This window comes from Nerophis lumbriciformis, linkage group LG05 (genome assembly GCF_033978685.3).
Source record: "Nerophis lumbriciformis linkage group LG05, RoL_Nlum_v2.1, whole genome shotgun sequence".
In the NCBI taxonomy this organism is placed as follows: Eukaryota; Metazoa; Chordata; class Actinopteri; order Syngnathiformes; family Syngnathidae; genus Nerophis; species Nerophis lumbriciformis.
In genome coordinates, this window is record NC_084552.2 from 36,670,333 (window position 1) to 36,694,306 (window position 23,974).

Genomic DNA, 23,974 nt, shown 5'->3' on the forward strand with positions numbered 1-23,974 from the left:
GTGTAGTAACACATCGCCTGGGGACGGCATGCTACGGCGTCAGCCGTTACTTCTGTGTCAACAGCTGAATGGCTTTTGAGTTTGAACAGCACATCACAATGCGATAGGACACCAATTTGTACCGACTTAAAAAAATTATCAATCATATTACAGGTCATGCCGACCTCACTCTCTCAGCTTACGTCTGCTCATAAGTCTCAGCCTCTCTTTGTGATCGCTTCTATAACCAGTAATTAATTCTGATATATTCAGCTTCAAAAGGATAAGGTTGTGAATCCTCATTTGTCCAAAAATAGTCGTCTTTGTTATCTGTTACCAAGTCTGCCATGATTAGAATGCACTTGTGTTTGTTTCCAGAAGTAGGAACACACATTTGTTGCTGGAAGTCAGAAGTGCACTGCTATGGAAACGGAAATAAATGCGCTAAAGAAATAAGTTCAGGTATTGCTTAAAATTACCAAAATTACTCTAAATATTATACTTATTACTTATTATTATAAATATGCTCATCATAACTGTATGTGTGTGTGTTTCTACAACTTTTGTGATATAGAGTGATTGGAGCACATACTTGTTTGTCACAAAAAACATTCATGAAGTTTGGTTCTTTTATTAATTTATTATGAGTCTACTGAAAATGTGACCAAATCTGCTGGGTCAAAAGTATACATACAGCAACATACATGATCAATTTTAGTGATGTAGAAAAGGTCCATCCATCCATCCATTTTCTACCGCTTGTCCCTTTCGGCGTCGTGGGGGGTGCTGGAGCCTATCATATTCGCGCGGAAGGCGGGGTACAATATTTATGTATAATATGCACAATCAATCATAATCACTCACATTAATGTTTTTTTTGTGACAAACAAATATGTGCTCCAATCACTCTTATCACGAAAAAAATAAGAGTTGTAGAAATTATTTGAAACTCAAGACAGCCATGACGTTATCCTTCACACGTGTATGGAAACTTTTGACCGCGACTGTATATGGGATGTATGTATATATCTACATAACACTACTATATATATATATATATATATATACATATATATATATATATATATATACACTAGGGATGTCCCGATCCGATATTTGGATCGGATCGGATTCTGGACAAATATGCTCTTCTTCTGCAACCTTGATTGCCTTTTCCCAATAAACACACTTACTCTTAGCCTTATTTTGAGACCTAATTTAGCTCTAATGTAGTCATAATATATAGATTTGGATGTTCCGATTAAGGTTTCATGCTGACAATTCCGATGCCGACCATGAATTAGATCGGCCGATATCAATACCCACAACATATATCAACATGTTATTGTTTATTAAAGGTGACTGCTATTGACAGTGTAACAATATCAACAACATATTTGACCTAGCTCAATATTCTCTTTTATTAAATCCAATTGTTTAGGCAAAATAAAGGAGTACACCATAACTAAACAAAAGCAAGGACTATCTGCTACTCATTTAAATCCTTTGGTTTTTGCCCCCAAAGTCCTCCTGTGTATTGGGAATTATTCAGAGTTTGAAAACATTACCAAAAATAATTATTTCAAGATAATACACATTTTGAGTTAATCACACTATTATTGGTCATCTACTGATACTACCCTTAATATTGACACCACCAATTTATGGATCGATTCACCCGCTTCTCTTACTTGTCATGTACCGTACTGACTGATAATGCTTACATACAAAAAGTTGCTGTTATCCTCTCTGTAGATTCTAATCTACTTTTTAATTTTCCTGTTAATAATTGCTTTTTATCTGCTGTAACGCAGTGCCAGCTACACTTCTTAAATTCTCTAAGCACTTACTTATTGGTGTTGTTTCAAGCTAGCTTACCTTAGCTATTAGCATGCCTGCTCATGGCTTTCTCTACTCGTGTAACATGTTTAGCCCTGTCTTCTAGTGATAATACTTGATAATGATACTTAAGATACGAACGAAAAACAGTTTTTGACTGTAATGGAGGTGAGTATTATTAGTTTACGGGAGCGGCTCCACACTGGATGCAAACACATAATTAGATACTCGTCAGTGGCAGATAGAGAGGATCCGCGTTTGTGATATGCTTTAATCGGCCAATCAAATGCTTTTTTTACGAAAATCTACTGATACCTAATCGTGGGCAATAGATCAGCACATCCCTAATAATACAGTATATGATAATGATGATGCAAGTAAACCTATCAAACGCAATACACTAATATATGTCTTGTGTTTTTTTACCTTTTGTAATTGGAAGTCAAGCACTAAATAATCTTAAGTAAACCTAAAAATACAATGGACTTTCAAATTGTTCGCAAACGTGCAGTTTTTTTCTCAGTTGGAAAAACTGTGTCGGGTGTTTATTTTTGTTTTTGTTGCCTAGCTACCTTCCATTTTCAGGGAATTTGACATACTTGTTTATCCATCTTGATGGGCTCATCCTGCTCATCCGGTTTGAAGTGGAAATATACCCACACCTGGACAGGTGGCTTTGCAATCATATTTCTTTCCTTTATTTTTTTTTACTTTGCTGCGCTTCTGACTGGTGAGTGAAGACAAGCGAAGCGCTTTTTCGGAGCATCCTGTGTGTGCGTGACAAAAAGGTTCACGGTGTTCATTTATTCTGTAATTGAATAATCACGCTCAGGTGCTGCGAGTGATGCACAGAGTAAACCCTCCTGCACCCTTTTTTGAAGTGACGGAGGAAAACAAACACACGGACATGGCAATTTATGCGGGCAAAGTTATCAATAGTTTTATTGACTATCAGCCCAGGTCAACTTATGGCATACAATTGTGAAATTTTGTAACCTTTTGATGACCTTTGGATGAACAACTAAACGTTTGTACTGCTGTCACATCGGTTACATGTCCGATTTGTATCCAATAATAAAGAACCCTGGGTCAGATTTGAAAAAATCTGATACAGGTCACACATGAGCAAAAATAACAGAATTGACATGCAGTATGAACATAGTACATCATGTTATTGTGTGATATCCGACCTGGAAATAGCTGACCTGATAATAAATCATTTTAGAGTTTGTATCTTTTTCTGTCTATCCTTTCTCACACGTGACCAGCAGGAAGTAAGCAGGAGTGAGTGACCATGTATCCAACCGAAAAACCAGCGTAGACGAGCCAAGATGAGATGCTCCAAGAATGATTCCTGTCCAGGCTGCCGTGCTCCTGTCCACTGCAATAACCACTTTTTTTTTCTTTTTTTTTAATTTTGCAGCTTTGCTTTGACATCAAGGCATTGTACCTCTTCTGCTGCTCCAGGACCCCCCCAACCAGTCGTCTTTTCAGAGGGCATCCCGAGAAGTTTTTCCTGATCGGCCGACCAGCTGCCTTCTGGAGGTTGGTTTGGCTCCAAGACACCCGCAGCAGGCTGTGCCCCACTTACCTACAACGACTTTCTGCTGTGGACATAAGTGTTGTTGGCTTGCAAACACCATGTCTAATCCCCCATATAACCCATATGGGAACCAAAGAAGACAGACAGGGGGAGACTTCCAACAGGTCTCCTCTGTACTGGGGACTGCATCCAGTCTCGGCTCTCCTGCTGGTCCATCGCAGACTTCTGTTAAGACTTTTCCATTGCCAGTGCCCAACTATCGGCCAATGGAAAGAGCCAGTTTTAATGAAGATCTGCAGTGGTCCGTCGACACACATGTTAGCAGAGCCAGACAAGAGGTGAGGCTTCAAGGTAAAGCAATACACCAGCCATCAGCTCAAGACACTCGCAGGCAAGAGTTCATCTCAGTGATTGGGAGGACGAGCTCCTACCAAAGCCTCAGCAGAAGTTCTGGCAACGAAAGCAGCACCAGTGGCGGCTCCTTAAACTGTTTGTCCAGCTACAGCCACGCCACAGCTGACAACTCTATTCCAGGTTTAGATATTGACAGGCCAAACATGGCCCAAACTGGGGCCTCTTATGAGCGCACAAAGCCTAAATATACATTCGAGTCAGCGACCAACATTCTTTTGCAGTTTGGACTTGAAAAGGACGACTTGGAACATCTTGTCGCCTACTCCGAAGACCAAATCACCCCCGCCAACTTACCGTTTATCCTGCGCCAAATCCGCATTCAGAAGAACAAAAAGGCCTCGGATGCAGATCGGCCCAAAGCAATCCCTGAACCTGCGCTCACTTGTGGCTCAGGCGGTCTGACCATTTGGGGTGGTTCAGGAATGATTGGGATGGACCACAGGGATGCAGCATCTCCTGTTCTCCAGGCGAGTAAAGTCATTGACTATGGTCATACACGCAAATACACTTGCAGGATTGGGGAGGATGCTGCGAGCGTAGCTAAAGAAGCTGAGGACGACACTTTGTTGATGAATCATAATTTGGATAGAGGCACTCGCACTCAAGAGCCGGCACAGCAGGTTGGAAAAAGTGCTTGCCAGGACCAGGCAAGAGCGGGATCATCTTTGAGCTCCATACTGACTCAAAAAAGTAATATTGCAGTGATAGCAGCACAGACCCAACCAATGCAGACCCAAAAATCCATGTTCACTACTTTCTCTAAAGACATTGGCATGCGAGATAATCCATCTGTAGCCCCTAAAGCCAGGCCTTTTGTACAGGCGGCGGCTGACCTCAAGCCTACCTTAAAACCACAACCGCTATCCACTCAGTTTCGTGATGTCCATCCTAGCAGACCTGTCCTCTCTTCAGATACTGCCACCAGTGAGCAGCCTAAAAGTCAAAGTTTAGCTGGTGCAAAGCAGGTCAAAAACCTTGAAACCGAGCAGCAACAGCAGAAGAAGAATTTGGAGAAAGCACAGCCAACAAAAAAAGACAATAAGCAGCAGGTTCTCAAAGACCAGGCCAAGCAGAAATGCACGCAGCTACCCTTTCTGTTAAGAAAGCAGATGTGTACGCCAATTTCCATGGCAAAGTCGGCACATCTTCCCATGCCGCCTGCGTTATACATTCCCAGCGTCAGCATTGCCACGCTGCCTGTGTTCCCCGAGGGTCAAAGCGCCGGCGGCAAACCTCACCCCCAGACTCCCTCAGCGCAGACTGTGGTCTCAAAAGGTGGACCGACGACATCGATGGTGCAAGACTATAGTGCGGTAACGCCCAGCGTGTTTCCACACACGTGTGTTCTGTGTAACAAAGAGTGCACGCTCATTAAGGTGAGTGAACCAGTGTTCTGTTTTGCTGTGCTTCTTCTTTTCTCTTTATCACACTTTGAAAGGGTTGCATTGGTTGTCTTCCACAGCTGTCGATCAGCGCCAATGAGACTTTTTTTGTTACTTAAATATTATATTCTGTTGTTAATCTGACATACCATTTTGTATTGCACTAATTGTAAAAAGAAAAGTCTTGGACATACAGTACCAATCGACCGAAGACGATTTTGCTTCATCTTTGACCCCTTTTTGATGGATTTTTTCTTTTTTTTGGACCTACCTGGTGACCTACTGGGCAGCAGCTTCCCTAAGGCTTTTGTTTTCCTGATCCTCTATGTTGGATGCCAAGACGACCTAGATGTCAAGGAGAAGAACCAAGTCCACAAGGAGATTTATCTTTTAGAAAGTTTTACAGATTGGTGTTTAATACTAAGGACTGCTTGCTTTCTAGCTTTTTGCTTATCAGTAAGAAAACACATACTTTTCATGTCTGTTTGTATGAATTCAGAGAAATGTCAGTCCTGAAGATTATTTTGGTGATGATGTTAACACCTATTTTTGCCTGCTAGGATTGGATCGCTCACCAAAATACAACCCTTCACCTTGAGAACTGCAAAGTCTTTCAAAAGCAGTGAGTGTTCTCTTTTTTATTTGAAGACTTAAAACCAAAAGTTAATTTGCTTTAGTTGACTGTCATTGCTGCACTAAAGACTTGAACCTTGACAGAACTGTTTATGATAATTCAGGTTTCCAAATTGGGATGGAGAGTTGCTTAGTGTCTCTGATGAAAAAGGGCAGAAGACGTCCACGTCCACATCACAGTCTCACCATAAGAAAAGCCAGCGTAGGAGTCGCTCATCTTCCTGTTCTCGCAGTCCTCGGCATCGTCGCAGTTCGAACAACCAGAGAGACAAGAGGAGTGACTCCCGTTCGCCTCACAACTCCAGATACAGTCGCAGGTTCTGCCAAACGATCCTAGTACATGGTAGACATGACTTCTTGACTTGACTGACTTTACTTTATCATTCTCCCAGGTCTCGTTCACGCTCGAGAAGCTATGAGAGGCGCCACTCTCTGCCCAGAAGACAGGAACGGCACTCGTCTTCACCGAAGAAGAGCAGCAACAGACTGTCATCTTCCCATAGAAGCCGGGATCGGTACTCATCGCTGAGAAGCCGCGAGAGGAGGTCGTCGACGCCACCCCAGCGCAATAAACCATCGTCATCCAAAAGATACCGTGAGAGGCGATCCCCATCGCAGAGCCGGCGAAGCAAACGGTCGTCACCTAAAATAGGTCGTGAGAGGCGATCTTCATCGCATAGCCAGCGCAATAAACGCTCATCACCCAAAAGAAGCCACAAGAGGCGATCCTCATCGCAGAGCCAGGGAAGCAACAGCTCGTCACCATCAAGAAGTCGTGAGAGGCAATCCTCGTCGCCGGGCCAGCGCAATAAACGCTCATCACTCTATAGAAGCCACGAGAGACGTTCTTCCCCCAGAAGGACCCATGAAGCTAACGCAGAGATACTTGCCAAAAAACTTATGGAATCATCAGGTGTGACATAAATGTTTAGAACCTCAATTAAATGCATTGTGTCTTGACTACTTTGTCTTTGTCTTGGTCCAGCTGTCCAGTCTTTGTCAAAGCAATCCGACATGGAGGCTGTGGTTAAAACTCTTGCCCCAGCCTTGTTGGCTGAACTAGCCAAAATGAAGTCACCCCTTTCCAAAGGAGGCACCTCCTCTTCAAAGTCCACTGCAGCCGCAAAGAAATCTGCTGCCTGCTCCTCAGCAGCAGCCAACAAAAAGGGCGCAAAAGCGACAGACAGCATGCAAAAAGATTCATCTGCAAAGAATAAGGTTAATGCTTGCGAGGTCACCGATTAAGTTTTATTTTATTTTATTTTTTTAATTGTGTGCTCCTCTCTGCCTTTGATCAGCCTGTTAAAACCTCTGCTCCAACCTTCGTGACGCTTGAAGGAATTGTTCCGAATCTTACTCATGGTGACATGGTGGCCACTGCTGAGCAGTACGGGAAAATCAAATCACTTGTTCTCATTCGCGCCAAATGGCAGGTACTTACTTTTTGTTCTTGTATTTGTGTCTTTCTCCAACGTACATCATTTGCAACAGAATATCTCATGAGTTAGGGTTTTTTTTATATTGTCATGTCTTGATAACAATGATGTGTGGTTGTAGGCAGTGGTTTGTTATGAGAAAAGGGAAGATGCAGAGAAATTTCGGGACATAAAAAACTTTGAACTGAAAGGATTTCCAATCACTGTAATGGAAGAAAAGGTGGGATATTTTTTGCTTTTATGATAGTGTATATGAACATTTAATGTATAGTCGTTGAATCTCAGTGAGTTTCTTTTTGACTGCAGGGGACTCTCACTAAGAAGAATCCTCAAAAGTAAGTTGCATTGCTTCATTTACCTCAACTTATTTTCACAGGAAAGATCAGTAAAAAATGGGGATGGTTTGATTCGATATTACCTAAATTTACTGTGTCAGAAATTGCGAGGGGCAGAGACCATCACATCCCATCCATTAGTCCAAATATTATGGAAATCTTCAATTTAGCACTATGCAATGCCCTGGCGGCTGCAACGTGAATTGATTACCTTACTGCCATTGTCACGTCAGCTGTGTAGAATTACTTTACATTCCAAAAAGAGAGTTTTAGCTGATGGCAACCATGCTGTATTGGACTTTGACTGCCCATATTGGCAGTCACAGCAACAACCATATTTTTTGGACCACAAGGCACACCGGATTATAAAGTGCACTGCAGATGAGGGGGTCTATTAAGGTTTATTGTCATACAAAAGGCGCACCGGTTTATAAGACTCATTAAAGCGGTCATATTATGATTTTTTTTTTTACACTTCCTTGATGTCCACATAACATGTAATGGAGGTTCTTCGGTAAAAATGTTGCGAACTTTTACAGACCATCTTTAAGCTGCTTTCTGATCGTCTTTTCAGGATGCACTGTTTTGTGGGCGATCTTATTTTCGTGGCCCCACTTCAACAGCGTCTTTTCCCCGTCATCTTTGTTGTACCTGTAGTTTTTAGTGCTGCCATAGCAAGTCTACTGACAGATATCAGTTTGAACTAGGTCTGGGCGATATGGCCTTTTATTAATATCTCAATATTTTTAGGCCATATCACGAAACACGATATATATCTCGATATTTGGCCTTAGCCTTGAATTAACACTTGATGCATATAATCACACCAGTATGGTGATCGTATGTGTCTACATTAAAACATTCTTGTTCATACGGCATTAATATATGCTCATTTTAAACTTTCATGCAGAGAGGGAAATCACAACTAAGTCAATTTACCAAAACTGTATTTATTAAGCAGTGGCACAAACATTCATGTAATTTCCAAAACAGAACGTGCAAGATTGTCAGACATTTCAAAACAAGCTATTAGTGCAATTTTGTGCATGATGTCACTAAGATGACATATCAAAACAACACTAAATTAAAGTGTACTTTTTGAACAGAACGCCACTACAATGTTTTAAAACAAATAAAGTGCACTTTGTGCATGATGTCACACAAGATATTTCAATAACTGTCAAATAAAAATGAGCTGCATAATAGGAAATCAAATAGTGTATGTCGTTTGCTATGTGGTAGGTTACTGCGGACGTTATCGCCTTCTGTTGTTGACTATTTTTTTCATACGGTGTTGATCTGGAAATGGTTGCTTAGGCATTTTGTTGGTGTGGCACCGAACGGAGATATTGACATGCAGAGTTTCAAGCACTCCTTATTCTCTAGCGGGTGACTTTTCAAATGATGCTACAAATTAGCAGTAATGCTACTTTTTGTAGCAGCGCTTTTGCCGCATACTTGACGTTACTGTTGTTTGTTCAACATCTTCCCGCCTGAAGCCAAACCACCGCCAGACGATGGACCCCGTGCTGTTTTTCTTGGGAATTAATTTTTCTTACTTCATTTGTTACCAGATTCGCACCTTCTCTCTCTCGTATTACCACTCGCACCGCACAGCTAGCAGCAAAGCTAACTTTACCCATTCCGCTACCTCTGCTCCGCGAGAGCGTATGACGTTGCACGCGCGACAGTATGTGACGTATGTAAGAATGTGCGCTTGTTTTATGTCTTTGTGAGAAGTAGAGACAAGAAAGAGGGAGAAATGCCTGTAGTGTAATGCCCGCAGCTAAAAGCAACTGTGTGAGAACGTATACTCGAATATCACGATATAATCATTTTCTATATCGCACAGAGACAAGTATCGAGTATATTCGATATATCGCCCAGCCCTAGTTCGAACTGTACGCTCCTTTTATATTACAAATGACAATGGCTGAATGCCCCACAACGAGGATAGAGAAAAAGGAGTTTATTGACGATGGTGCGGGCTACGTTTGCAAAATTTTGTGACTTACGCGGATCCCAAATACACAACAGCAGGAACAAAACACCAGATAATGTCTCCTAAAAGGTACGATTTTGTGGTCCTTGTATACGCACCATAATACTCGTATGTTGAAGCACTGCACTTCTGACTACGGTAACCGTAATGGGCCGACAATCCATTAAGCCAGGGGTGCTCACACTTTTTCTGCAGGCGAGCTACTTTTCAATTAATCAAGTCGTGGGGATCTACCTCATTCATATATATAATTTATATTTACTTATTTATGAAATATATGTTTTTGTTAACAAGGTAAAGGTGTTTAATGATAATGCAAGCATGTTTAACACATATAGCTAATATTGTTAATAAATTAAAGGTGTTTAATGATAATACAAGCATGTTTAATACATATAGTTAATATTGTTAACAAGTTAAAGGTGTTTAATGATAATACAAGCATGTTTAACACATATAGTTAATATTGTTAACAAGTTAAAGGTGTTTAATGATAATACAAGCATGTTTAACACATATTGTTAATAAGTTAAAGGTGTTTAAAGATAATGCAAGCATGTTTAACACAGTTGATATTGTTAACAAGTTAAAGGTGTTTAATGATAATGCAAGCATGTTTAACACTCATAGTTAATATTGTTAATAAATTAAAGGTGTTTAATGATAATACAAGAATGTTTAATACATATAGTTAATATTGTTAACAAGTTGAAGGTGTTTAAAGATAATACAAGCATGTTTAACACATAGTTAATATTGTTAATAAGTTAAAGGTGGTTAAAGATAATACAAGCATGTTTAACACATATAGTTAATATTGTTAATAAGTTAAAGGTGTTTAAAGATAATACAAGCATGTTTAACACATATAGATTCCTTTCTTTCATGAAGACAAAAATATAAGTTGGTGTATTACCTGATTCTGATGACTTGCATTGATTGGAATCAGACAGTGGTGCGGATAACGTCCGCATTTTCGAATGGAGGAGAAAAAAAGTCCTCCTTTCTGTCCAATACCACATGAAAGTGGTTGGTTTTTGGCATGGTATTTGTCCAGCTTCCATACTCCTTTGTATACACTTTACAAGAAATACATTGTCGGCAAACTCCGTAGCTTGCTAGCTTGTGCACGCCAGTTTTCTGAGACTCTTATTTTGTTAGCGCAGGCAGGATGAAGAAGCGCTTTTATTGTGCAACTGTGCAGTCGGTCCTTGGAGTTTTGACGACAGGTACGGCGCCAGAGTCTGTTGAAATAAAGTGTTTCTCGCCTTCCTGTCGGTAATTTTAATGAGCTGGCAGCAGCCAGCGTTATCTCAGAAGACCCTCGGGTGCCGTGAATGTCAATCAAGTGACGAAAGTGACGTCATAGTGAAGATTTATGATCGCTCATTTTTAGGACTATTTTTTTAATGCCTGGCTGGCGATCGACTGACACACCCTCCGCGATCGACCGGTAGCTCGCGATCGACGTAATGAGCAACCCTGCATTAAGCGGCGCAGCTTCGTATCTTACCAAAGTCTTACTAAAATAATTTGAGAGATTTTTTTTAATGCTGTGTGTTATGTTCTATATTCTCAATGAAACATTGAAGTGTTGGCTTTGTTTGCTAACCTGTAGTTGCTGGAGTAATTTAGTGAACAGGTGTCATTCAACCTACAGTTCACACGTATCACTTATGTGTGACTGTCATCTACTGGTCACACTTATCATTACAACTTGTATAAAATAAAATTGCTTTGAGGTTGTTAAGCACAACCACAATTAATCCATACATTAGGCGCACCGGGTTATAAGGCGCACTGTAAATATTTTGAGAAAAACCAAAGGATTTTAAGTGCGCCTTATAGTTCGTAAAATACGGTACATTTTCAGTGGACCTTTAGCCTCTCGCTCTTCAGCACAGCCTCAATTATTATTGACGGAAGGAAGAGCAGACTGACAGCTTTGAGGATTAACATACAGGACTGTCTCAGAAAATTAGAATATTGTGATAAAGTTATTTATTTTCTGTAATGCAATTTAAAAATATAAAATAAATAAAATAAAATAAAAATTCATACATTCTGGATTCATTACACATCAACTGAAATATTGCAAGCCTTTTATTATTTTACTATTGCTGATTATGTCAAACAGCTTAAGAAAACTCAAAAATCCTATCTCAAAAATTTAGAATATTTCCTCAGACCAAGTAAAAAAAAAAAAAGATTTATAACAGCAAAACACAGTCAAACATTTGAAAATGTCAATTAATGCACTCAGTACTTGGTTGGGAATCTTTTTGCACGGATTACTGCATCAATGCGGCGTGGCATGGAGGCAATCAGCCTGTGGCATTGCTGAGGTGTTATGGATGCCCAGGATGCTTCAATAGCAGCCTTTAGCTCATTTGCATTATTGGGTCTGGTGTCTTTCAGCTTCTTCTTCACAATACCCCACAAATTCTCTATGGGGTTCAGGTCAGGGGAGTTGGCAGGCCAATCGAAGACAGTAATGCCATAGTCAGTACACCAGTTACTGGTAGTTTTGGCACTGTGAGCAGGTGCCAGATCATGCTGGAAAATGAAATCATCATCTCCATAGAGCTTTTCAACAGATGGAAGCATGTACTGCTCTAAAATCTCTTGGTACACAGCTGCATTGACTCTGGACTTGATGAAACACAGTGGACCAACGCCAGCAGCGGACATGGCTCCCCAAACCATTGCTGACTGTGGGAACGTCACACTGGATTTCAAGCAACTTGGATTTTTCTCCTCTCCAGCCTTCCTCCAGACTCTAGCGCCTTGACTTCCAAATTAAATACAAAAATTGCTTTTGTCTGATAACAGGACTCTGGACCACTCTGCAACTGTCCAGTGCTTCTTTTCCATTGCCCAAGTCAGACGCTTCTAGAGGTTTTAGAGCACTACATGCTTCCATCTGTTGACAAGCTCTATGGAGATGATGATTTCATTTTCCAGCATGATCTGGCACCTGCCCACAGTGCCAAAACCACCAGTAACTGGTGTACTGACCACGGTATTACTGTCCTCGATTGGCCTGCCAACTCCCCTGACCTGAACCTCATAGAGAATTTGTGGGGTATTGTGAAGAAGAAGCTGAAAGACACCAGACCCAATAATGCAAATGAGCTAAAGGCCGCTATTGAAGCATCCTGGGCATCCATAACACCTCAGCAATGCCACAGGCTGATTGCCTCCATACCACGCCGCATTGATGCAGTAATCCGTGCAAAAGGATTCCCAACCAAGTACTGAGTGCATTAATTGACATTTTCAAATGTTTGATTTTGTTTTGCTGTTACAAATCTTTTTTTTTACTTGGTCTGAGGAAATATTCTAATTTTTTGAGATAGGATTTTTGAGTTTTCTTAAACTGTATGCCATAATCAGCAATATTAAAATAATAAAAGGCTTGCAATATTTCAGTTGATGTGTAATGAATCCAGAATGTATGACATTTTTGTTTTTTTAATTGCATTACAGAAAATAAAGAACCTTATCACGATATTCTAATTTTCTGAGACAGTCCTGTATATATATTTTTTTGTGAAAACTGACAATTAGTGAGTGCCTTAATAGGGCTGGTACTGTGTTCCATTGCAAATTTGCAAGTGGTGATGCTGTTATTTGTTATAATGAAGCTATGTTTTGGCAATGAGGTAAGGGCCACATTGAATATGAAGTATTCTCATTTATTTTTAATTTGTTTTAAGATTATCCTGCAAAATTGTAGTTTATTATATTTTAATCTTGGAAATGTGTTGCTTGTTCTGGCCACCAATCAACAATGCTATTAAAAGTGTAGTGCATTTTTAATAGCAGCTGTATCGTATAACTTATAGGGGTCATATTCAGATTTTTTTTTTTACATTTAAAACACTTTCTTGTGGTCTACATAACATTTTATTGTGGCTCTTTGGTCACATTTTGAATAAATTGTTTTACAGACCGTTTTCAGGCTTCTTTCTGATCGTCTCTTCAGGATTTATTTATTTTTATTTTTTATTTAGCCTTTATTTAACTAGGTAAAATCCCATTGAGAGCAAAGATCTCTTTTCCAAGCGAGATCTGGCCAAGAGGGCAGCAGCAAGGTCACATTAAAAACAGTAATCAACACATAAAACATCAAATTTAAAACATTAAAACTTGCTCACATAACACATGTGCATACAAACAAGGTAGACTGCAATCCTTTCACAGAAGCTTTAAACTCATTTAATGTAACAAGGGTTTGAAGTTGAAGATTCGATTGTAGGTTATTCCAAGCCTTCGGTGCTGAAAACCTAAATGCTTTCTTGCCCAGTTCAGTTCTTACTTTGGGAACGACAAATTGCAGAACATTCAATGAACGAAGATTGTGACTTTCTTGTTTCTTTGTTAAAAGACAATATAAATAAGATGGAGTGATACCCAGAATGGTTTTGTAGATGAACACATACCAATGATTGAGGCGTCGAGCACATAAAGATGTCCAGTTAACCATTGAGTGTAACACACAATGGTGAGTAAGGGGAGCGCAGTTGGTGATGAATCTCAGTGCCCCGTGGTACACACTATCCAGCTTGTGGAGACAACCAGCAGTAGCATTCATGTACAACACATCTCCATAGTCAATAACAGGTAAAAAGCTTGTTTCCACCAATTTCTGTTTCACAGTAAAAGAAAAGCAAGACTTGTTTCTAGAATAAAATCCCAGTAAAAGTTTCAGGTTTTTTTTACAACATACTGAATGTGCTCCTTAAAACTCAAGTGGCCATCAATTAAAAATCCTAAATATTAAAAAGAAGATACTAACACAACTTGTTGCCCATTACCTGTTAAAATGTTCTCACACAGTGCTGATCTTACAGTTTTTGATGTGGTAAAGAATGTACGCTTTGTTTTCGCTGCATTTAAAACCAGTTGAAGATAGTAAAGTTGTTCTTGTAGTGTCAAATGCATTTTGGAGATATTTAAAGGCCTCAGCAGGAGTGGGTGCTGTACAGTATATGACAGTATAATCAGCGTAGAAATGGAAAGTTGAGTTCGGAATATTCTGACCAATATTATTTATGTAGATAGTGAATAATAAGGGGCCCAACACAGAACCTTGAGGGACACCCTTTTTCACTTGCAGTACGTCCGAGGAGGAACCCTCTATCTGAACAGCCTGAGTTCTACTTGTGAGGTAATTTGCAAACCATCCAACTGCTTGCTGAGAAAAACCAATAGCTGAAAGACGTTTGATTAAAATTACATGATCAACAGTATCAGATGCCTTTGAAAAGTCAATAAAGAGGGACAGACAGCACTGATTCTTTTGTCAAGAGCTTCAGTTACATAATTTATAAACTTCATAGCAGCAGTAACAGTACTGTGATTTTTGCGAAAACCTGACTGAAATGGTGACAGAATAAAGTTGGTGTCCAAAAAATATTTTATCTGTTCACTGATGAGAGATTCAAGCACTTTTGCCAGAACAGAGAGTTTAGAGATTGGTCTGTAATTATTTAGATTACAAGGGTCACCTCCTTTTAATAGGGGGATTACAAGGGCAGATTTCCAATCGAAGGGGATTTCAGTTGAAATTAGAGTAAGGTTAAAATTGTGAGTCAGTGGTCCAGCTATAATTTCAGATGCCAACTTTAAGAAGAGTGGCTCCAACTTATCTGAGCCAGCTGGCTTTCTAGGTTTAAGTTGTTTTAGAGCCCTCATGACCTTTGTTGTGTTAAAGGGCGTAAAGTTAAAAACCTGGGTATTTTCAACGATTCTTTCCGGAGTTAGCGGAACTTCAGTAGAGTTGTCAGAATTATAGAGAAAATCAGAGGAAATAAAATGATTGTTAAAATGACTACCCATTTCTCTTCTGTCACTTTGACACCTTCAACAAGTATACTAGGTGGGAGATTGACTGAATTACAGCAAGGAGACAAAAGATTTGATGATTTTCCAAAACTTCTATGGGTGTTTGAGGTTTTCAGTTGTTGTGGAGTAATACAATTCTAATTTGACTTTCCGAAGGAGAGCGGTAAATTGATTGGTTGAATTTTAGACAATTAAGAAATCTGCTTCTAACCCTGACTTGCGTGCTCTGGCCCAAGCAGCATTACGCTCATGCAATACATCTGACAGGTCCGATGTAAACCACTGATTGTCACGTCCTTTAACCCTACATTTTGTAAAAGGGGCGTGTTTGTTCACTATACTCAATAAGTTTTCGTGAAAATATTTCCAAGCCAGTTCAACATTATTAAAAAGAGCAATTCTATCCCAATTAAAAAGATGCAAGTCATGTAAAAAAGCTTGCGTCTCAAATAATTTCATAGTACCTTTTTCAACAAGACGAGGCTTGCTTTTAGGAATCCGTGTGTCTCGCACTACTGCAATCACACAATGATCACTCACATCATTAGGGAAAACACCAGATGCAACATATTTGTTAGAATTAAGTCAATGAGTGTAGCTTTTTGAGGGCATTTAGGATTAGGTCTTGTAGGTGAGTTAATTGTGTTAAATTTAGAGATTCACACTGTGCTTTCAAAGAGTCAGACACAGATGTGAGCCAGTCCCAGTTCAAATCACCAACCATCACTATTTCATTGTATTTCAGTTGAGATAGAAGCTTCACAAGAGTAGATAGGGAATTACTAAGAGCAGATGGAGGCCTATAACACTCCACTACCATAATGTGATTTCTAGCTTATTCAATTCCCTGTGCTAACAGTTCAAGTTCTTTACTTACTGATTCAGAGAGCACTAATTTAACATCAAACCTCTGCTTAATATATATGGCCACTCCACCACCTTTTCTTTGTCGCTCAGTATGATAGACAGTATAGCCATGAATGTAAATATCTTTATCAAGCACAGATTGTTTAAGCCAAGTTTCAGATAAGACTACAATATCAGCATTTGTTGAGTTTATTCAGATCTTTTATCATATCCAGTTTAGGGAGTAAACTCCAAACATTGATATGAATAATCCCAAGACTAGATGTAGTTTTAAAATCCGCAGGTGTAAAACATTGTGTAGGTTTATCGGGGCTTGGATTATTCTCAACATTTCCTGAGAGCAATAACAATAATACAACCAAACAGTTGCGCTTAAAGTTACCATCTTTTGAGTCTGTCTTTAATCTGTCAAAGTAAGTGCACACAATAGGGGAGGATGGAGTAATGTTGACGTGATCTCTCAAAACAAGGAAACAATAAGAATGAATGGACTCTACCATAGTATGCAGCCATTTTGTTTTGTCCAAAGTCACAGAAATCTTCAACTGAGATAAGGCCGAGGTTATTTTGTAGCTGCCACTATGATGAAATGTCAAATTATCAAAGTTGTCATCTTGAAGTAGCATAGCTTGGGGGGGGGGTGACCAGACCCATCTGGGACACCAGTAAAACCACACAAAAGTATAAAACACAATATAATGATTTGTGACATAGTGAGAGGAGAAGTTCCACTTGTTTTACCACTTTTGAAGTTGTTAGCAGACAGGGCTGAAGGTTAGCAACCAAGGCCGATGGGTGGAAGCCCGTAGACAAGGCCAATGGCTGGAGGCAAACAGCAGGTCGATGGTGGAAGGCGAGCTGCAGGCAGGCCAATGGTGGAAGGCTAGCAGATGGTGGAAGGCTAGCAGCAGGCAGGCCAATGGTGGAAGGCTAGCTGATGGTGGAAGGCTAGCAGCAGGCAGGCCAATGGTGGAAGGCTAGCAGATGGTGGAAGGCTAGCAGCAGGCAGGCCAATGGTGGAAGGCTAGCAGATGGTGGAAGGCTATCAGCAGGCAGGCCGATGGTGGAAGGCTAGCAGATGGTGGAAGGCTAGCAGATGGTGGAAGGCTAGCAGATGGTGGAAGGCTAGCAGCAGGCATGCCGATGGTGGAAGGCTAGCAGCAGGCAGGCCGATGGTGGAAGCCTAGCAGCAGGCAGGCCGATGGTGGAAGGCTAGCAGCAGGCAGGCCGATGGTGGAAGGCTAGCAGATGGTGGAAGGCTAGCACCAGGCATGTCGATGGTGGAAGGCTAGCAGCAGGCAGGCCGATGGTGGAAGGCTAGCAGCAGGCAGGCCGATGGTGGAAGGCTAGCAGCAGGCATGCCGATGGTGGAAGGCTAGCAGCAGGCAGGCCGATGGTGGAAGGCTAGCAGCAGGCAGGCCGATGGTGGAAGGCTAGCAGATGGTGGAAGGCTAGCAGCAGGCATGTCGATGGTGGAAGGCTAGCAGCAGGCAGGCCGATGGTGGAAGGCTAGCAGCAGGCAGGCCGATGGTGGAAGGCTAGCAGCAGGCAGCCGATGGTGGAAGGCTAGCAGCAGGCAGGCCGATGGTGGAAGGCTAGCAGCAGGCAGGCCGATGGTGCTAGCTGTCTGCTACTGCTACCTGAACAGGTGGATTATAGGTAAGCCAAAGTCTATGGCAATCCAGTGACATTTGATGAGAAACTGTCCACCAGAAAAAACACTTTGCAGTGAATTTGTTTATCTTGCAGAGTACCACTCATTCAGACTAAAATTAATTAAAATCTCATACATAAAAAACACAAAAACCCAGACCTCAGGTAAGAACACACTGAACACAGAATAGACATGGCTGCCATCTTGGATTGAATGCAATAATAGGATGCGCCGTTTAGTGGGTGATGTTATTTACGTGGCTCCACTTCAACAGCGTTTTTTCTTTGTCATCTTTGTCTTTGTAGTAGTCTTCAGCACTTCCATAACCAGCCTACTGACAGATTAAGTTCGAAATATATGCTACTTTGTGTTAGAAATGGTAACAGTGGAGCATTCATGTACATATACGAGAAAGTCTGCCTCACAACAAGAGGATACCGAACAAGAAAGAGCCTATGGGACGGTATAGCTCGGTTGGTAGAGTGGCCGTGCCAGCAACTTGAGGGTTGCAGGTTCGATCCCCGCTTCCGCCATCCGAGTCACTGCCGTTGTGTCCTTGGGCAAGACACTTTACCCACCTGCTCCCAGTGCCACCCACACTGGTTTAAATGTAACTTAGATATTGGGTTTCACTATGTAAAGCGCTTTGAGTCACTTGAGAAAAAGCGCTATATAAATGTAATTCACTTCACTTCACTATTGACTACGGCGGCGGTCGCGCGCAAAAGGATAGCGAACAAGAAGGAGCCAATTCACTACAACGGCGGCAGCGCGCAAAGCACTTTTAGTAAATCTCTACCATAATTCGCTGATGTTACACTTGGAAAAAAACGTTACGAAAGGGGGAAATTCTAAACGACTAGTTCCCCGAAAGTATAAAGGAAGGCAAAAGTGTTTTATATATATCTCAATGGCTCCACGGTTTGATATCTATTTTTCGGGACATAATGCAGATCCCAAATAAACAGTAGGTACCAATTAGTAAGAAAAGTTGGCTTTGCTTTAAAAGTTCCCTTTAAGTTGTGTTGTGGGCTTTTAATTTCTTCCTTCAGGGAAGCAGAAAATACAGTTTTATTATATATATATATATATATATATATATATATATATATATATATATTTTGTTTTGTTTTTATGTCTATATTTAGCAAAGAACAAGAATACAAATCTATTGCTAATACAGAAAAGAAGAAAAGTATAGTCATAGTATCTGTTTCAGCTGATCTACAAAGTTGCAATATTGATACCGGACAGGAAAAAGTTGTATCGGGCCTGCCTCGTAAATTACAAAAAGTAAGGCTGCATAAATCCTTTCATTGTTTTGCCAGAAAACCTGACGCCTCAAACAGTGTCGCTACCACTACCACATCTAAATCTGCTAGTATCCCCTCTGCAAAACCTGCTGTACTTTCTGCAAAAAGGTTGGTTTCCAAAGCAAAGGATGTCTCATGCAAGCAGGTCACCAAGACGGTGAAAGGAGCTCAGAAGAAAGGTCCAGTAAAAAAAAAGTTTAAAACTACCTTCACTGTTAAGTCAGCTCAAGGGTCAAAGGTTATTAGAGAAGCACCCAAATGTGAAGCTCGAAAGAGTGTTGCATCAGGAACTGCCCTTAAAAAAGAGGAGGAGCCATCCAAATGTAGAACTGCAGAAATGCAACACAATCTTAAGGTCTCGTCTAAGCTGATTGCCACCAGAGAGCAAAACTTACAACCAAAAGTGGTCGATGCGGGACCAGCAAGCGTGACAAAACCTCCAAGAGATCAGACCACACAACCGGAAGCAGCCAATGCTGGACCAGCAAGTGTTGCAAAACCTCCAAGAGATCAGACCACACAACCGGAAGCAGCCAACGTTGGAATAGCAAGCGTGACCAAACCTCTAAAAGACCATACCACCACGGCCGAGACCGCATCACCAGAAGTAGTTGATGATAGACGAACAAGAGTGAAAGAACCTCCAAAAGCGCTAACTACACAACCAGAAATGGCCAATGTTGCACCAGCAAGCATGACAGAACCTCTAAGAGACCACACCGCAGAGGCCGAGACCACTCCACCAGAAGCAGCTGATGTTGAAACGGCAAACTTGCCATGTTCGCCAGAGCAAGCAGTGGCTCCAAAATCCGAGTTTCCAGAACCAATGGCAGTGGACACTTTCACAAAAACAGAGCCACAACCTGACAAAAGTGTGAAAAACCAGCAAAATACCGAGCCCCTAGTGGAATCAGCAGTTCCACCGGCGGCCCCCAAAAGGGATTTACTAATTAATCGGCAAGGTGAAGCTGATGGGGACGCAAAGCTAACACAAGCACGAGACAAAAAACAAGAACAGAAGCAAGGAGGTTGGTTAGCCACCTAAATGTTGACAAACCAGTGACTTGTTCATTAAGTCTTGTTTCCACAGCAACAGCATCCAAGACTCCACCTAAGGCAGCAGTGGTGCAGGATGTGATATCATCACACAGCGCTGAGGCTGCAGCCACACTCACCATTGGAGAGATGATGGAACAACATCTGCTTCTAAAAAGAATCGGTGCGTCTGACACGTCAACAATTTACTAGTTGTTATTTATTTGTAACTTTGTTGCAGTATGCCTCAAAATCAAAACCTGCATTTCAGCAAGGGTAAGAACTTCACTTTATGCATCTGTGCATTTTTTGGCATCTTGAAGTAAAAGAACAATCACAATGTTCTGATTGTCCAGTTTCTGTTACTCAACAAGAGGCAGTTGTTGATCACGCACCTGCCCATATATGATGGTTCCTACAGTGAGGAAGACGTCGCCCGGTTGTTGGAACCCTTTGGATTTTATTATTCGGACAAGAAAATCCACGTTATTCCTCAAACGTGCATGGTATGTGTGACTATTGCATGATTCTGGACATGCCAATTTTCTTGCTTACTATTGAGATTTATATTCTGAGGGATATTTTCACACACACACACACACACACACACACACACCATATTCAGGGCCATGTGCTTACATTCCAAATAACTCAAGAAAGGTACTTTTTTTATAAAGTGATTGTCATTTTGATTAGACTCCTCATTATCTTGTGCTGATTTGAAGAAACTTGCAATTGACTTCTAACGTTCTTCATGGAAGGTCCCCGAAGGACCATTGACGGGGACTTCCTTAACAGAGTTGAAGAAGTCTGAAAATAAAAGGCAATGAGACATGGCACGCTCGCTCACTCTACAGTGTGATAGAAGAAACGTTCTTTAAGTAATGTGATAGTGATAATTGATGGCCAGTGACGTTGGCTTTTATTAGGCAAGAACCCAGAGCAGTAAAGCCAACTCGCCCTGGCTGGCGAGACTGGAGTAGAGTGCAACATGATTATTTAAGTAAAATGGCAGCGATTGTTAGCGATGCTACCTGTTTAGTAAAATGAAATAAATCCTTATTTAGAAATAAGATCTTGTTTTTGTGCAGCCTTAGTAGGCACTTTGAATTACTCTGATGATTATACAATAGTGCACTTACCAGATGTGAATGTACACAAAATCACTTATTGAATGACTTCATTGGATGTCTCTTTGTGACCTTCAGGCGTTTGTTCAGATGGAGAGAGCAAAGGATGTTCAGGCTGCTTTCATCGGCAGCAGGAACAAAACATTTGCACTCGAAGGCTGTAGTAATAAACTGCGACTGCATGTGTTGGGTAAAAATGTCTCCATGTCGCCGGTACGCAGTAAGCACTTTGGGATGTTGTGAAGGGGCCAATATTAGCTACTGAGTCAAATATTTTGTGTTCCAGATTGGTTTTTACGCATCGCTGATGGCCATAATGAATTCTGTAAGTAAATAAAAACATTGTGAATGTAAGGATTATTTTTTTGTCTTTTAATCCTTTTACCTTTGAAACTCCAGCCTGTGAGTGACTTTACGTCCAGAACCATCTTCATCAAGAACATCTCTCCAAGTGAGACTATCAGCCTCCGGGAAGATTTAAGGAAGATATTCTTTGTCAAAAACTTCCTGCCTCTCCTTAACAAGGTGCGTTGATGTCTTGATGATATGTCAGTGCTGAATGTCTTAGTCATATACAATCTGCTTGTTGCAGCTATTTGTTGAGTTTGAGTCTGATTGTGATGCTGATCGCTTCGGAGTGTGGTACTCTTTGCTGAATCGGTGTCCTGCCTACCATGTCCACAGGCTGTGGTGTCCTGAAATAAAATGCCCTGCTCCACGTAAGCTCACTGGGACAGACTGACAATATCATATGAAATTTAAAGGCAGCGATAGCAAGCTTGCTTTTCCTCACAGTACCAATGCTTCCTGAGAAAGCCATGCCAGACAGCAGTGTGGCGGTTGCCGGGGCAACTCTTCCTACATTAGAGTTCAGTGTTCCGGAGGGAAGCTACTCTCCATTCTTGCTGACCATACCACAGAAACCCTACCTGTTCCCAACAACGTCTTCCTGGTTTAGTATCCCAGGTGAGAGCCCACAGTGATGTAACCAATGGACTCATGTAATGAGGCTTCCGTCTCTCACATGTTGTGGTCTTCGCAGAGTTTCTGACTATCAAAGACGAAGCTGACATTTACGAGGCCGAGCGTCGAGGTGTGACAGCTCCAACGATCATGTTGACAGGTTTTAATGCAAACTATAGTTACGAGCGTGTGGCCAAGCTGGTGTGGCCATATATTTCCCAGAAGGACCTTCAGTCTAGGTACTACAACGTAATCGTGCTGCCAACCCAGAGGAGGGTGAGCACACTCCAGCCTTCTCCTGACACACACACTGTTTGGACATGTGCTCATCACGCCTATTTTGGTTTGCAGAGCTTTGTGCATTTCAGTGAATGGAGCGCCTGCTGCCGATTTCTCCACAGTCACTTAAAAATGGAGGTGTGTGACCAAACCAAAAAACTCTCTGTGCACTTTGTCCTGTCACCCATGTGTCCAGAAAGCAGCGAGGTATGGACTCTGGGAAAGACCAGTCAAGGTGCTCCGATGACATTACTCATCATTTTACTTGTACTCTCTTGACAGGAGAACTTGTACAAAAGTCTGATGCAGCTGAGCAATGCTGTGAGTCAACCAGGAGCTACTGACAAAGGAAGTGGAAGCCGATCCTCAGGAATGCTTTGCTTTTTGCCTTTCAGCGCGTTGGACAAGTGGAGACGTTGGCCGAGCGCCTGCTTTGTGTGAATATCTCCTGGATCTGCGAGTACATTGTTAAACTTGTATTAGATTTTGTCACATCTCATGCAGATGTTGTCAACTTCTTGCCTCTGGATAATCGGGTACATGACAAATACTGTCAATCCAAATTACTCCAGGTGTCATATGTGTCTATCAGAAAAATGATTTGCCTTCTCTCTATAAATCTCCTTCTATCTCTCTATAAATCTCCCTCTATTTCTTAAAAAAATATCAATCTGTCTCTACCTTTTCTTTGTCGATCTATCTCTATATATTGCTCTCTGTCTCTCGCTATCTACACCACAGATATGCATCGAAATGGCCGACACTACAGGCGTTAAGTGTGTGGAGGAGAAATCCAATGATTTGTCAACAAAATTGCGGTAGGTGTGCTATCCCATTGTGTTTGTGCCCATGCATGCGTGTTGGCAGCCTTTTCACACAGCATTTTGAAAGCAATATTTCTCCTTGCTCTGGTTTTCAGGTGTGAAGTTGAAGGCATTGAGAGGTATGGATTCTAATGTGTTTATCATGGTAATAGAAAACGTAAAACTTGGTGCTAGCTCTTTGTTTGGATTTGATTTCAGTGTAAATACCTTGAAAAGGCGTCTGATGGATCACAGTGTGATTACATTGTGCCCTGAGACGGACAGGAAGAAAGTCAGCTTCCAGGGAGCCTCGGTGGGTCCTGATGCTGCTCCCTGCTTTTTAAAAAGAAACAATGCAGGGGTAAGTTGTGGTAGCTCAATTTCCTCGTTTATTGTTGTCATCTCTTGTCTTTTTCATTGGAAGCCAGTGAAAACACTGCAAGCCTGAGAAAAGAAAACAAACAAGATATTATTCAAGTAAACTGTTAATTTTCATTATTTCTGTCTTTTCCATCCA

The 23,974-nt window shown here is 41.2% G+C and overlaps 1 protein-coding gene across 4 annotated transcripts in view; it reads left to right on the forward strand.

Moving 5' to 3' along the window:
• Positions 1–23,974, forward strand: part of LOC133606540 (uncharacterized) — a 41,600-nt gene that overhangs the window by 11,352 nt on the left and 6,274 nt on the right. For 2 of the 4 annotated variants that reach the window (XM_061960600.2, XM_061960601.2), the window contains 24 exons: positions 3,242–5,151; positions 5,718–5,779; positions 5,895–6,107; positions 6,183–6,703; positions 6,776–7,008; positions 7,089–7,223; positions 7,348–7,446; positions 7,533–7,561; positions 19,263–20,275; positions 20,338–20,466; positions 20,524–20,558; positions 20,639–20,788; positions 21,491–21,625; positions 21,699–21,737; positions 21,812–21,937; positions 22,005–22,131; positions 22,208–22,378; positions 22,455–22,651; positions 22,727–22,861; positions 22,937–22,975; positions 23,050–23,190; positions 23,396–23,472; positions 23,574–23,597; positions 23,677–23,818. In XM_061960600.2, coding sequence (XP_061816584.2) covers positions 3,460–5,151; positions 5,718–5,779; positions 5,895–6,107; positions 6,183–6,703; positions 6,776–7,008; positions 7,089–7,223; positions 7,348–7,446; positions 7,533–7,561; positions 19,263–20,275; positions 20,338–20,466; positions 20,524–20,558; positions 20,639–20,788; positions 21,491–21,625; positions 21,699–21,737; positions 21,812–21,937; positions 22,005–22,131; positions 22,208–22,378; positions 22,455–22,651; positions 22,727–22,861; positions 22,937–22,975; positions 23,050–23,190; positions 23,396–23,472; positions 23,574–23,597; positions 23,677–23,818 — 5,664 coding nt within the window. In that variant the 5' untranslated portion in view covers positions 3,242–3,459. Of the gene's footprint in view, positions 1–3,241; positions 5,152–5,172; positions 5,614–5,717; positions 5,780–5,894; positions 6,108–6,182; positions 6,704–6,775; positions 7,009–7,088; positions 7,224–7,347; positions 7,447–7,532; positions 7,562–19,262; positions 20,276–20,337; positions 20,467–20,523; positions 20,559–20,638; positions 20,789–21,490; positions 21,626–21,698; positions 21,738–21,811; positions 21,938–22,004; positions 22,132–22,207; positions 22,379–22,454; positions 22,652–22,726; positions 22,862–22,936; positions 22,976–23,049; positions 23,191–23,395; positions 23,473–23,573; positions 23,598–23,676; positions 23,819–23,974 lie in introns of those variants that run through there. The other 2 variants (XM_061960602.2, XM_061960603.2) reach the window with 2 other exon arrangements.